General features: G+C 43.6%; 1 protein-coding gene across 5 annotated transcripts in view; it reads left to right on the forward strand.

Annotated features, from left to right (window-relative positions):
* The window catches only part of LOC141917661 (transmembrane protein 161B-like), a 106,210-nt gene that overhangs the window by 66,256 nt on the left and 25,405 nt on the right, over nt 1-14,549 (forward strand). For 4 of the 5 annotated variants that reach the window (XM_074811031.1, XM_074811034.1, XM_074811033.1 and 1 more), the window contains 2 exons: nt 6,605-6,702; nt 9,619-9,775. In XM_074811031.1, coding sequence (XP_074667132.1) covers nt 6,605-6,702; nt 9,619-9,775 — 255 coding nt within the window. Of the gene's footprint in view, nt 1-6,604; nt 6,703-9,595; nt 9,776-14,549 lie in introns of all 5 variants that reach the window. The other variant, XM_074811035.1, reaches the window with a different exon arrangement.

Here is a 14,549-nt window from a genome sequence, read left to right on the forward strand (position 1 = left end):
GACGTAAACAATGGGTGAATATCGAGAGCGCATAGAAAGTGCAGATGAAATGCAACCGGATTTTATACAGGCCCAGGTAACGGTGGTCTACCTTAGAAGAAGGATGCACAGAACAAACATGTTCACCGGACAACCACAAAGTCTGGCGCTGGTCACCGATGACTATCTGCATAGTCTTTGTAAGCAGCCTTTGTTTTTTCCAGCTGCTTTTGAAGAAACAAATGCAATACTGCAACTGCTCAAGGGACCCCTCAGGAGAAAACCCCTGGACAGCCACTGAAATAGCTGGGTGGTCACAGGGATGAAAACCGTACTGTGCATAAAAAGGGGTCTGCTGTGTGGAAGAGTGGACGCTGCTGTTATGTGCAAATTCTGCCAATGGTAACAGAGTGACCCAGTCATCTTGATGTTAATTATATAACAGTGGAGATACTGCTCCAGGATCTGATTTACCTGTTCCATCTGACCATTAGACTGTGGGTGATAGAGGGTGGAAAGATGAAGTTGGACCCCCATCAGGCCCATAAGCTGCCTCAAGAACTGGGCAGTAAACTGGGCCCCTTCATCCATCTCCACACTATCTGGCAGACCATGACAGTGAAGCAATAGCTGCGAAACCAGGTGTGCAGTCTGAAGGGACATGGGCAGCCTCTTTAGTGGAACAAAAATAGCCACCTTCATAAACAAGTCCACCACCGCAAGCACCGCTTGCTGTATGCCCCTGAGACACAGGCAAGTTCACAATAAAATCCATTGAAATAATTTGCCATGGCTGCTCAGGAGTTTGTAAGGGTTGTAATAGTCCCCATAGCCTCTACATCAGTCTCTTGGCCCTGGCATGGACGTTGCAAGCCTGAACGTAGCTTGCAACATCAGCATGTACCATAGGCCACCAGTAGCTCTGTGTGACTTGATGCAGACTTCTGATGACCACTGTGCCCTGCTGTCAGCATGTCATGACAGCACTGAAGGACCTTGTGTGCGCAGCGGATTGGCAGGGATATATAGCCACTCATTGTGATACAGACAACCATCCTTCTCCTGCAGATTCTGTGAAGTATTCCCTGCCCAAAACTGCACGGCCAAAGGATCACCAGCCATCACCCGGTGCATAGAACCAAGGTATTGGCTGGCACAGTCACAAAAAAATTTGCAGAGAGAAAAATGACACGGGAGCAGATCTGCCTCAGCATCTCCTGCTGAGGCTTCCTGATGTGACAGGGCATCTGCCCTGCCATTCTGTTTACCCAGCCCATAGGTGACAATAAATGGAAACTGAGAGCAAAAAGTTGCCCAACAAGCCAACTAGGAGAGAGGCACTTCAGATTCCTAAAATATTCCGGATTTCGATGGTCAGTCAGAACCAAAGGACCCACAAGAAGGTGCCTCCACTCAGCATATGCCTCCTTGATGGCCAACAACTCTTCATCCCAAGCATCGTAATTCCTCTCTGTGGCAGTCAACTGGCAGGAGAAATAGGCACAAGGATGAAGCTGTCCATCCAGTGAAGCATGCTGAGAAAATACTGCCCTGATGGCATGGGCAGAAGCATCTGCCTCCAACACAAAAGGATGACTGGTATCCAGGTAGGCCAAAACTGGGACCATTGTAAATGCCTGCTTCAAGTTGTCAAAGGCCCCCTGAACCTCATGTGTCTACTGAAAAGGGACACCCTTATGAGTCAGGGCTGCAAGCAGAGCAACCTTTTGAGCAAAATTCCAAGTAAAACACCGATAAAAATTAGCAAAGCCCAAAAAGTGCTGCACACCACGCACGGTCAAGGGAGACTGCCAACAAAGAAAGGCATCAATCTTTTTCATGTCTGTGCTCACGCCCTTGGGGGCAGTTGAGTAACCCAGGAAGTCTATACGCTGTTGAAGGAAGGCATACTTCTCCAGCTTTGCATGAAGGCAGTGACACCAAAGGTGGGAGAGAACCTCTCGAACATGAACAACATGTTCCTCCCACATCCTCAAGCAAACTAAAATGTCATGCAGATGTACAATGATCCAATTGTCCAACAAGTCACAGAAAACATTGTTGACAAAGCCCTGAAAGGTAGCGGGGGCATCACACAGGCTAAAAGGTATCGCATGATACTCAAAATGGCCATACATGCAAACAAAGGCTGTTTTCCACTCATTGCTCTGATGAACACAACAAAGATTATAAACCACTTTAGTAAACCAACTCCACACATGGCCTCAAGTTTCCATCCTTTACAAAAATTATAGTAGCATCAAGGGAGGGGAGTACTGAATAAAACCCCAGGCTAAACCATCCTCAGTATAAGCCTTCAAGGCCACCATCTCTGGCTGTGACAGAGGACAGATATGGCCTGAAGGGAGAGGAGCGTCTGGGAACAGCTCAATGAAACAATCATACACCAGGTGGGGGTTAAGGTCTCTGCACGCTTTTGCTCAAAAATGTCCAAAAAGTCCCTAAATTCTGGCGGCAGTGCCCCCAACAGGACAGCAAGTGGCTCAGGGGAGTTGGTGCTGCCAGTACGGAACACCCAGCGGGTACTAGGGACTGCTCGGAACCCTGGCCAGCAACTGGTGCCGGGAGAGAGCGCTATACCCCGCCTTTTGCAGCAGCGCACCCCCCCCCCCCCCCCCCCCCGCCGCACTTCACCCACAGGAAGGTAAATTCGAATGTCTCTGTGCCCAACCAACCACCGGATTGTGCCGGACTAACTGAGGCGTGCCCAGGATGATTGGATAAAAGGACATAGAAGGGACAGAAAAAGAAATAAGCTCCCAACATCCTGGGGTGATGGAGAGCTGCAGGAGCGGGGTCTGCCACTCAGTGGGACCGCTGCTGACGGGTTTCCCGTCAGTAGCAAAAATAAGGCAAGGGACAGATTGACACTCTATTGGCACATGAGCCTTTTTTACAGACTCTGCAGAAATCATATTCCTACAAGAGCCAGAGTCCATCAGGGCCTCAGCAGTGACTGCTCTGCTGCTGTCTGGGAGCGGAAGAGAGACTGACACCATGAGGAGCGGGGCACCTGGGCTCACCCCATCTGCGCCGGCGGCGACCTCCCTTCCCGTGCTGGCTGGAGCTGTTTCTTGACCCCACAATACCGGGCGCTGAAAGGGACAATTCAGAGAACAGTGGAAAATCCCAACTGTTCTCAAAGGTACCCAAATCAACCGTCTCTTTGGCAGAGTCCTCAGCAGGAGGAGAGGAGGACTGGGCAAACCCTGCCCCGATTTGCAATGGGTTCCATCCCGCCGCAAGCAGCAGGGCGGAGGTGGGCAGGGCGAGCTTGGGGAGGAGCCACCGCGGTCTGAGCTCCCGTCCGAGCTCCCGTCCGGGCACTATCCTCGGCACCGCCAGCATGGCGCCTGCCCCCTCACCAAGCAGGGGGGGCGCCGGGAGGTGAGCAGGGGCCCGAAACCAGAGCAGAACCAGGCAAGCACAAAAGCTGCTCTGCTTCAGGAGCATGTATAGTGGCAACCTGCAAAATCTTCTGGTGCCAGCCTTCGGGCTACCTCTGTACGAACACTGCTGGCCAGGCCATGAATATAGAGGGGTAACAAAAGGTCATCCCCCCCAATTCAGCTCCGATGACATGCACAGGAAATCCGCGGTGTACTCTGCCACACTCTGCCCCCTCTGCCGCAGACTGAGCAGAGGGTTAAAAAAGACGAACGGGACACGCCTTTGTGAGATCACCAGGAAAAGCATTACCCAATTGGAAAACATAACCTAACTTCATATTCTATATTTTAAGACGTACTTTTATTTGTACCATATTTCAAAGACTATTTAGTAGAACTAGAAAAGGCCAACAATGATGACTGGAAGTAAGGCTTCCACATAAGGAGGAGTAGACCAAGATTTACTAGTCTAGGAACTGATTGAGGGACGGTTTTGCTAGAGGTATGTATCCACTTTGCAAGAAGTTGGATAGGGAGTAATAAACTTACTGCCATGTTATACAAGGAGATGCTGAATTAAATTAGAGTAGATTTAAGCACTTTTTAGTTTGAGATACAAATTGTGGAACTTGCTGCTGCAAGATACTTTGAAGGTCAACAGATTTCAGACTGGTTCAGAAAGATATTCAACAAATTCATGTCACTTATTAAAAATGATGGTTTCAGAGGTTGCAACCCCTAGCTCAGGTTATCTCCAAGTTGCTTAATGCTGGAAGCCAGGAAGGGTTTATCAGTGTGAGGATATACCTTTGCTTGTCTTATTCTTTCCCTTTGTATAAGCAAATAGCACCCTAGTATGATAGGAGTAAATGGATCTTTGTGTGATTCTTTATGAAGCTTCTGTATATTTCTGTCATGCTGTACAGGAGTGGTTAAAACCTAGAACACAGCTTTGAACCCTGCCTCTGCATCACAATGTACTTTGTTGCTTTGCCCAAAGAGATTATTGGGTTATTACTTTTTAAATTGTATTAGTTTCCTAGGATTACTAATACAGTGATACATTTCTGGGGGCTTATTTTCATAAGCAGGATATGAATTGATGGTATGAAGTATGGTATTTTTACATGTTTCCTTTTAGATTAGAAAACTATCTTAAATTTGTCTTTGCTTGATGGCTAGTAGGATAGATCTTTCAAGGATCTAGGTTAGTCCAGCTCAGGTGACATACTTGCTAAGCACCCTATTGTGACAAAAGGACCCAATGCTATTTTGAAAATTTGATATTTATTTTTTCCTAACAACTTTGGTTATCTTCTGAGATCAATTATTGCTTGTTATTTCCAGTGAATGTTCAATAAATTAACACTCCCAAGTATGTCTTATTAATTTACTTACTTTCAATCCAAAGACTTTAATACTGCCATCTTTTAGTCTTCTGGCCTAGACCTCAACTGAAAAGTCTCAAATTAGCTTTGATTTTCTTCAGTGTATTTCTGTGGCAGGGTGGATATGTTCTGCACTGTACCTGTAGTCATATCAATAAACTGTTAAGACTGGGGGAACCAATTGGAACACCTGTCACAAAAATTTATAACTGGCCCATGCCAACCGAGGAGAGAGGCTAGGATGCAAAGTATAGAATTATAAGGGTAAATATTTATTCATGCGCATGAAGTGTCCCAGCCAAATTGGGGCACCCTGGATGTGGATTTACATGGGGTTCTTATACCCTTCAAACATTCAGGTCCAACAGGATTTGACTAATCACTAACACCCACACTACTGATTACTAATCATAGGAAAACTTTGCAAAGCAACTGTATTTGTGCAGCATTCTTGCTGCTTGTCTATTGATCCAGATGTCCCTGGAGTCAGTCTTGCTATAGTTACTTATCTATGATGCCAGATGATGCTGGGAGGGTTTCAAAGACGTGTCAGAGGGGCTAGGATGCTGGCATTATCTTGGTTGTTGTGGTGGTTTGACCTTGGCTAAATGCCAGGTACCCACCAAATCGCTCTATCACTTCCCCCCCCCCTTCCCCCTTTTTTTCTCAACAGGGCAAAAAGGGGAAAGAAAATAAGATAGGAAAAAAACCAACCCTTGCGAGTAAAACAAAAGCAGTTTTAATATAAGCAAAGCGAAGCAAAGGTCTGCGCGCGGAAGCAAAAAGAAAACAGATTTCTTCTCTACTTCCCATGAACAGGCGATGTCGGGCCTTCTCAGGAAGCAGGGCTCCCATACGCGGAGGGGTTGCCTCGGAGGACCAAGGGTGACCCCACCCCCTTCCTCCTTTCTCCCAGCTTTATACTGAGCAGACGTCAGATGGTCTGGAATATCCCTTTGGTCAGTTCGGGTCAGCTGTCCTGGTTGTGTCCCCTCCCAAGATCTTGCCCACCCCGTCCCACTGTGGGGGGGAAATGTCGGAAAGAGCCTTGGTGCTGTGTAAGCACTACTCAGCAGTAGCCACACCACCAGTGTGCTATCAACACCCTGCCAGCTCCCAACATAAAACACAGCACCATGAGGGCTGCTACAGGGGAAAACCAATTCTGGCTCAGCCAGACCCGGTACAGTTGTCCAGGGGTATCTTTAACCTTCATGGACAGCTCTAAGCTTCCAAGAAGCAAGGTCCTTATTTCCAGGGCCGGGCTGTCCTTTAGTTTGTTTTACTTAAGCATGGACAATACCAAAGTCTCCAGTAAAATTCCTCTACCTCATTACATCACAGTGTGTAATGTGAACTGATATATATATTAACAAAGTTAATACACTTTGATTCTATAAAGACTGATATAATAGTTAGGAAAGGAATTTTTCGTAACACACCCTATAGCTTCCTTCCTGTCTGAACAGTGAAGCTTCCTTTCAGAGGAAACCAGTGTGTTGGAGCAGATGGTGCCCACCAGACCCTGTCCTAATACATACTCAGGACATAACATATAGATGATACTTAGACCTATATGTGTAACGACAGTAGTATTTCAGAGGCTTACAAGGTAAAGCTAATAATTATTGACATACCTGGTTGTTTCTCAAGATATGTGCTTATTTGAACTTGAATTAATGCTTTTATGTAGCTGGATGAAAATGTTTGTACGTGGGGGAAGAAATGGTCTGCATACAACTTAAATTTGAAATGCTATTATATAATGAACAAGTTAGTTTTGTTGTATCTGTGTGTATTTTATTTATTTACTTTTTTTTTAAACAGAAAATATAATGGTCATATTGAAAACAAGCCCCTAACCATTACAAAAGACATTGATCTTCACCTGGAAACAAAGTCTGTGACTGAAAGGGACACTGTAGGTAAGAATAAGTGGATGCAAACAACAACATATCAAATATATCCTGATGTTGTTTTCTATTGAGTGTTTATTTGCAATAAATATTGGAATATCTTTTTTCAGTAGATAATGAAAGAATAACAGTACAACTGATTATAAAGAAAGAAAGTGAGAAACCAAAATTAGGGCTAAATCTCTTTTGTTGTTCCATGGGTGACATCTTAATAGCAGTATTAGAAAAAAGGCTGAGTAGGTGAAATACATCATAAAGCACATCTATTGCTGCATTAGGCATCCCTAGCAACATGAGACAATGCCAAAAAGATCACATCACTCAGTGTATTTGAAACAGACATAAAAATAGCTTTGTACAAGAAAATGATAACTGGCAGATGTTGAAACACACTTTCGGCTCTTCTGAAATAGGAAATGTACTGTAGCACTGAAATCTAGTTTTTACCCACACGTCTGAAATTTTGAAGTAAAATACTTAGAAACTAAAAGTAACACTGCAGAAATACACAGCATTTGTTTTGAAAGTTAATAGGCTTTTTTATAAATGGTAATTTTTGACTCCTTAAACATAACCAATTTTTCTGTTACATAGACGTCATATGGATATGTATATGTGATACATATTTTCCTCCTAGCCACATTTTTATATGCAGGCATTGTATGCAGAAAGAAAGAAAGAAAAAAAAAAAGATCATAGTGCTGAGCAGGAGATGTTGCAGCTTAAATTATCCAGGACAGTGATGAAAAGACCTGTAACAGAAATGCACAGCTTTTCAAAACTGGCATGTAAGCAAAGCATTCACAGTTTTCAATTAGTGTTATTTGCTTCAAGTAATAGCATTAATGGGTCTCCCTGAGAATAAAACAAGCATCAATTTATAGATACTGATACAGTGTAGGGTTTAAGTATCTTAAACAAGTTATATATGCAAATATGTTAAATCTAACCAAATAGTGATCTCAAAATAAATATCAGACTTTCATTGAAATACCTGAGTTCAACCAATTTCATGTTTTTGACATCAGATATCTTGTAGTCAAAAGACAAATGCTCAGTAATATTCTGTGACTTTTTAACCTCATTGATGTAGGAAGGTGTTTGAGAGGGTGTGGTGGGTTGACTGTGGCAAGCCACTAGGTGCCCACCAGGCTGCTCTATCACTCCCCCTCCTCAGCTGGACAGGGGAGAGAAAAAATATAATGAAAGGCTCATGGGTCGAGATAAGGACAGGGAGATCACTCAGCAATTACCGTCATGGACAAAACCAGACTCGACTAGGGGAAATTAATTTCATTTATTATCAATCAAATCAGAGGAGGATAATGAGAAATAAGAACAAATCTAAAAACACCTTCCCCCCACCCCTGCCTTCTTCCTGGGCTCAACTTCACTCCTGATTTCTCTACCTCCTCTCCCCCCGAGTGGCACAGGGGGACGGGGAATGGAGGTTGCAGTCAGTTCGTCACACATCTCTGCCGCTCCTTCCTTTCCTCCTCACACTCTTCCCCTGCTCCAGCGTGGGGTCCCTTCCACAGGAGACAGTCCTCCACAAACTTCTCCAATGTGGGTCCTTCCCACAGGCTGTAGTTCTTCACGAACTGCTCCAGCATGGGTCCTTTCCATGTGTCCTTTCCATGGGGTGCAGTCCCTCAGGAACTCCCCCACAGGGTCACAAGTCCTGCCAGCAAACCTGCTCCAGCATGGGCTCCTCTCTCCACATGGTCACAGTTCCTGCCAGGAGCCTGCTCCAGTGTAGGGTCTCCACAGGGTCACAGTCTCCTCTGGGCACATCCACCAGCTCCAGCGTGGGGTCCTCCCCGGGCTGCAGGTGGATATCTGCTCCACTGTTAACCTCCGTGGGCTGCAGGGGGACAACCTGCCTCACCATGGTCTTCACCATGGGCTGCAGGGGAATCTCTGCTCTGGCACCTGGAGCACCTCCTCCCCCTCCTTCTTCACTGACCTTGGTGTCTGCAGAGTTTTTTCTCTAGCATATTCTCACTTCTCTCTCCCAACTGCTGTTGCGTGGCAGTTTTTTTCCCTTCTTAAATATGTTATCACAGAGGTGCTACCACCATTGCTGATTGGCTCATCTTTGGCCAGTGGTGGGTCCATCTTGGAGCTGGCTGGCATTGGCTCTATCGGACATGGGGGCAACTTCTATCAACTTCTCACAGAAGCCACTCCTGTAGCCCGCCCCCTACCAAAACCTTGCTGTGCAAACCCAATACAGGGGGGTAGACTGGACTTCATTGTCAACAATTGTTCTTTGCAGTTCCCAGCATCTATGGGAGAAAGAAAAGCACTCTCTTTTTAAATCACCCAACCTGCACAGAACACAGTATGTTCCCCAGAATGTTTAGGATGGCATTTACACAATGAGTTATTGCTATACAAGATATTTTATCAAAATCTTGAAGAACAAACCATCGATGTTTTAAGTTTGGGTTTTTTAAAGAAAAAGGGGAAGCAATTATATATAGTACATTAAATGATTGTCAATGAGCTTTTAATCTTAATCAGAGAATCAAAGCTCTTACCTAGAATTGTAGCTAGCCTTCAGTGGATAACCATTTTTTATCTTGATTTTGAGATCTAAATTAGCCATGATTTTTTAAGTTAAGTTAGGAGGTTAATGCATAAAAGCTGAGATGATAAAAAGTAAAATCTTGTAAGCTTATAAATTACTGAGTGATAATCCAGTATCAAGCAACAGAGGTGAAGAGTGAAGTTCAGGTTAAAAGGAGAGGTTGCTGAGTGAAAAAAATAAGTGTCTCTTAACTTGGATAATCTGAATCTAGATTGGATCTAGACCTCAATTATTTGAAAATAATTTTTAATTGTCATCCCTTTTTGTATATGTCGGTAATTGCCTTAAAAATATCATTGTCCTTTTAAGATTTGTAAACTTGTATTTTTCAGCATTGCATTATTTTCCTGAATATCAGTGGCTGGTGGATTTCACTGTTGCAGCTACAGTTGTGTATGTGGTGACTGAAGCCTATTGCAGTATCATGAAGCCCTCACAAGAAATGAATATCAGTGTAGTGTGGTGTCTGCTTGTCTTGGCCTTTGCAGTGTATCCTTTACTGTCTTTGAAAATAATTCTATCTGTTCCAAATAGCTTACATCATTTTTCAATTCATAGAAATCTGTGTATTGTTGATTTGCAAAATAAATAAATATATATTTATCACCACCTTTGCCTTAGTCTTTACCAGGAAGACCAGCCTTCAGGAATCCCAGGCCCAAGAGACCAGAAGGAAAGACTGGAGCAAGGAAGATGTACCCTTGGTGGAAGAGGATCAGGTCAGGGAATACTTAAGCAAACTGGACATGCATAAGTCCATGAGCCCTGATGGGATGCACCCATGACTGCTGAGGGAGCTGGCAGATGTCATTGCTAGGCCACTTTTTATTATCTTTGATTGATCATGGCAGTTGGGAGAAGTGGCCAAAGACTGGAAGAAAGCAAATGTCACTCCTGTCTTCGAGAAGGGCAAGAAGGAGGACCCAGGGAACTACAGGCCGGTCAGCTTCACCTCAGTCTCTGGGAAGATGATGGAATAACTAATCCTGGAAACCATTTCCAGGCATATGAAGGACAAGAAAATCACCAGTAGTCAGCATGGCTTCACCAAGGGGAAGTCTTGCTTGACCAACCTGATAACCTTCTATGATGAAATGCCTGGCTTGGTAGATGAGGGGAGAGCAGTGGATATTGTCTACCTGGACTTCAGGAAGGCCTTTGACCCCATCTTCCATAATATCCTCATAGAGAAGCTGTTGATGTATGGGCTGGATGAGCAGATGGTGAGGTGGACTGAAAACTGGCTGAATGGCCGGGCCCGGAGGATGGTGATCAGTAGCAGTGCAAAGTCTAGTTGGAAGCCAGTGACTAGTGGTGTACCCCAGGAGTCAATACTGGGTCCAGTCCTGTTCAACATCTTCATTAATGATCTGGATGATGGGGCAGAGTGTGCCCCCAGCCAGTTTGCTGATGACACCAAACTGGGAGAAGTGGCTGATACACCAGGGGGTCATGCTGCCATCCAGCGGGACCTCAACAGGCTGGAGAAATGGGCTGACAGGAACCTCATGCAGTTCAACAAGGGGAAGTGCCAAGTCCTGCACCTGAGGAGGGATAACCCCCATGCACCAGTACACATGGTGGAAAGCAGCTTGGCAGAAAAGGACCTGGGGGTCCTGGTGGACACCAAGTTGAACATGAGCCAGCAAAGTGCCCTTGCTGCGAAGAAGGTGAATGGTATCCTGGGCTGCATTGACAAAGTATTGCCAGCAAGTCAAGGGAGGTGATCCTTCCACTTTATTCAGCGCTTGTGAGGCCACACCTGGAGTCCTATGTCCAGTTCTGGGCTCCCCAGTACAAGACAGTACTGGACATACTGGAGAGAGTCCAGAGAAGGGCCACAAAGATGATGAAAGGACGGGAGCATCACTCCTATGAGGAAAGGCTGAGAGAGCTGGGACTGTTTAGCCAAGAGAAGAGAAGGCTCAGGGGAGATGTCATCAGTGTATACAAATACCTGAAGGGAGGGTGCAAAGAAGACAGAGCCAGGCTCTTTTCAGTGTTGCCCAGTGACAGGACAAGAAGCAATGGGCACAAAGTGAAACACAGGAGGTTCTGTCTGAACATCAGGAACTGTTTTACTGTGAGAGTGACTGAGGGAGGTGAAGCAGAGCCTGTCCTTTCTACAGCCTCTACACAACAACAGAGTTGCTCTATCAAGGCTTGAGTCTTCTCCCATATCTCACCCAGTAACAATCCCAGTTCCTGTGTATACTGTGACTCAAGCTGTTGTATCCTGTCCATACACCACTTCAGAGCTTCCACAGCATTCTCTGCAGATGCACCTGCAGGGGCTTGGGGACCAGACTTCTTCACCCAGTATTCCCAGTGGAGAAGATCTCTCCAAGCTAGTTGTCAGGGCAGGCCCAAGACCAGAGACAAAAACATAGGATTCAAAGGTTCTAGCAGACAATATTTATAAAACATTGTCTCCTTTGTTTGGATAGCCCTGTAACCCTGACATCTTACTTTTTCCTTCTGCTTGAAGTGAATTAGCAATGGCAAGACGTTCTGAGACATGCTTCCTTTTCTCCTGTATATAATTGATATATGTATATATGTATGTAGATTTTCCCACTGTGCACATGAAAGCTTTGTAAGGTAAACAGAGAATCTGGGCATGAGTGTTTACTTAGTCCCTGCTGAATCCAAAGGAATGGATTCTGATTAATTTTAACAAGTGAAGAAACTTTGAAGTTTTTGCAATTTGGTGACAAGTTTATTGTGTTGTTTGATGCAAAATATAGTTCCACAACTACTGTGAAATACTGGTTTTAAACGCACTTGTAAAAACCAAGACTAAGCACATTTAATAATTGATTAGAGCTGCATGAAACTGTTCCCTAGATATTTGACCTCTGGTGCATATGGCCACCAAGTGTTAGGAAAATTTCGCAACTGGCCCGTGCAGACAGGAGAGAGGCTAGGATGCAAAGTATAAAATTACAAGAGCAGTTCTTTATTCATGCGCATGAGGTGTCCCATTCAAATTGAGGCACCCCAAATGTGGTTTTACACAGGGTTCTTATACCTTTCAAGCATTCAGGTACAACATGATTTGACCAATCCCTACTTAACACATGGGTGCTACTGTTTTGCAAAGCAACTATAATTCTATTGCATCATCATCCATCTGCTTCTTTCTTGATCTAGACATCCTAGAGTCAGTCTTGCTACAGTTACTTATCTATGATGCCAGCTAATGGGAGGGTTTCACAGAGGTGTTAGAGGGGATAGGATGCTGATGTGATCACCGTAGTCCAGAGGTATCCTTTATTATTCAAGGTGGGAGCTGTCCTTCTCCTCCTTGCAATGAGCTGGGGTCCTTTTAGTTATGCTGACTTAAGCATGACTATGCAGTATACAGTGTAAACTATATATATCTCTCTCAAGAAAGTTCATACAATTTCATACTATAAAAACTAATTGGTACAATAGTTAGGGAATGAGATTTTTTTCCTAACAAGCTATTTTGGAAGACTGCTCATTGCTGTTTTGCCCATCTAGTTTGCAGCTGTCTCACCTTGTTCATTCGTGCTGATCTAGTTTATCTGATTACTTATTTGGCAGAGAAGGAAGGAGAATGAAAAAGAAAAGTTGCTGCTTTCAGTTCTGGTGAGGTACTCGTCTTTTTTTTTCCTTGCAGCCATCTTTGTTGTTTCACCTCTTTTAAGCATAAGATTGCTCATATACCATACTGTGTTCTGCCTTATAATGAGTTTCAACTGGATGTCTCTCTTCAGGCCTGTTCTCCTGAAGGTTTCTCATGAGAGGAACCTGAACTTGAACTTTATCTCTCAGGGCAAACTTATTTAGCAAGTAGAATTACTTGCAGTAGAATTTGAGAGCAATAGGAGACAGATTTGTTGGGATACAACAGAATGAGGGCTTTGTAGCTGCTTCTGTTCACATTACTGCTGCTGCATTTAATTCAGGCTCTGTGCTTTGGGATAGGGAGGAAGCTGGGCTGTCCCTGTCTCCATGGGTTAGTCCCACCCTCTGTATGGTGACTGAGCCTAGCTCTCAGGTATGTATTTTCTTAATTGGGAAACTGGGTATACTTCAGACAGTAATTGGGTATACTTCAGACAGTATATGTTTATATAATCATAAATTGAGACCGATTGGCTTTTGTGTAGACACTCATACACTGATTGTATGGGTGCCTACAAGGCCTTGTAAAAAAAATTTTTGCACTTATGGAGGACAGAAACATGAGGATTTTTGTAATAACAGTGCATGCTGAAATGTGTATATCTGGTAACATGCGTATACTTCAGCAATGAACAACATGAGGGCAGGTGGTGTTTTAATAAAAAACCAAAATGTGACACTTCAAGGGACTAAAAGTATCTGTGAATCAAATGAGTGTAGCAAAACTTTTTTTAATTTTGGTTTTCCTTTCCACGCTGAAGTTGAAATACTTTGCTCTTGTCCTTTTTAAAATAAGTGTTTTGCAGTTGACCATTTTCATTGGGCTAAAAAATATTTTCATGTTACTTAGAGCTATTCTGAAATTTCCCCTCCCACACACCAGCATTCTTTTGGTTTAATGCCTAAACTGAGATATCCATTATTCACACAACTCTCTAGTTATGAACAGCTGACTTAGACAATTCAATAATGCTTTCTGCTGTGTGATGTGAGTTGTAGGAAAAATGTTAAGATTAACAGATCTGTGTTATATCTTTCAGTACCCAACTTCTTCAAGTGTGCATCTTCTTCCTCCTCTCCTCACCATAAACCAATTTCACTATTAAAGGAAATATCTCTGGGTATTGTTAAGACCCTTCATGGATTTTTTTTGTTCATGGGATGGATATTAAAAGTCCAACCTTGCATGAGATAACTGAATTTTTTATCTACAAGGTTTTTTAAAATTTTGATTACATAATAGGAATGTAGAAAATATATTTTTTGCTGTGCCCTTTTAACTACTTTTTTGTTGTTGCACTTGGTGAATAACAGAAATGACAAGGGAAAAATAAAGAACAATTTCACACCTGAGATTGAAGGAGCTGATTACCATCATTTTGATGATGTGCCTTTTAATTATTAAGACCAGACTATTTATGGAAAGCATCTTCTGTATGTGAACAAAAAGTTACTGCTCATCTGTAATGGTTGTAAACTAATTTGGTTTTGCCTAGCTGGGCAATCAGCAAGAGATTTTTGTACCAGAAAGTAAACGTTGGGAGGAGCATGCAATTTACTGCACACTTTTTGGTTTTGATATGTTTAGTCTGATGCTTCCTTAGCTGAA

The sequence above is a fragment of the Strix aluco genome, chromosome W, assembly GCF_031877795.1.
Source record: "Strix aluco isolate bStrAlu1 chromosome W, bStrAlu1.hap1, whole genome shotgun sequence".
Lineage (NCBI taxonomy): Eukaryota > Metazoa > Chordata > Aves > Strigiformes > Strigidae > Strix > Strix aluco.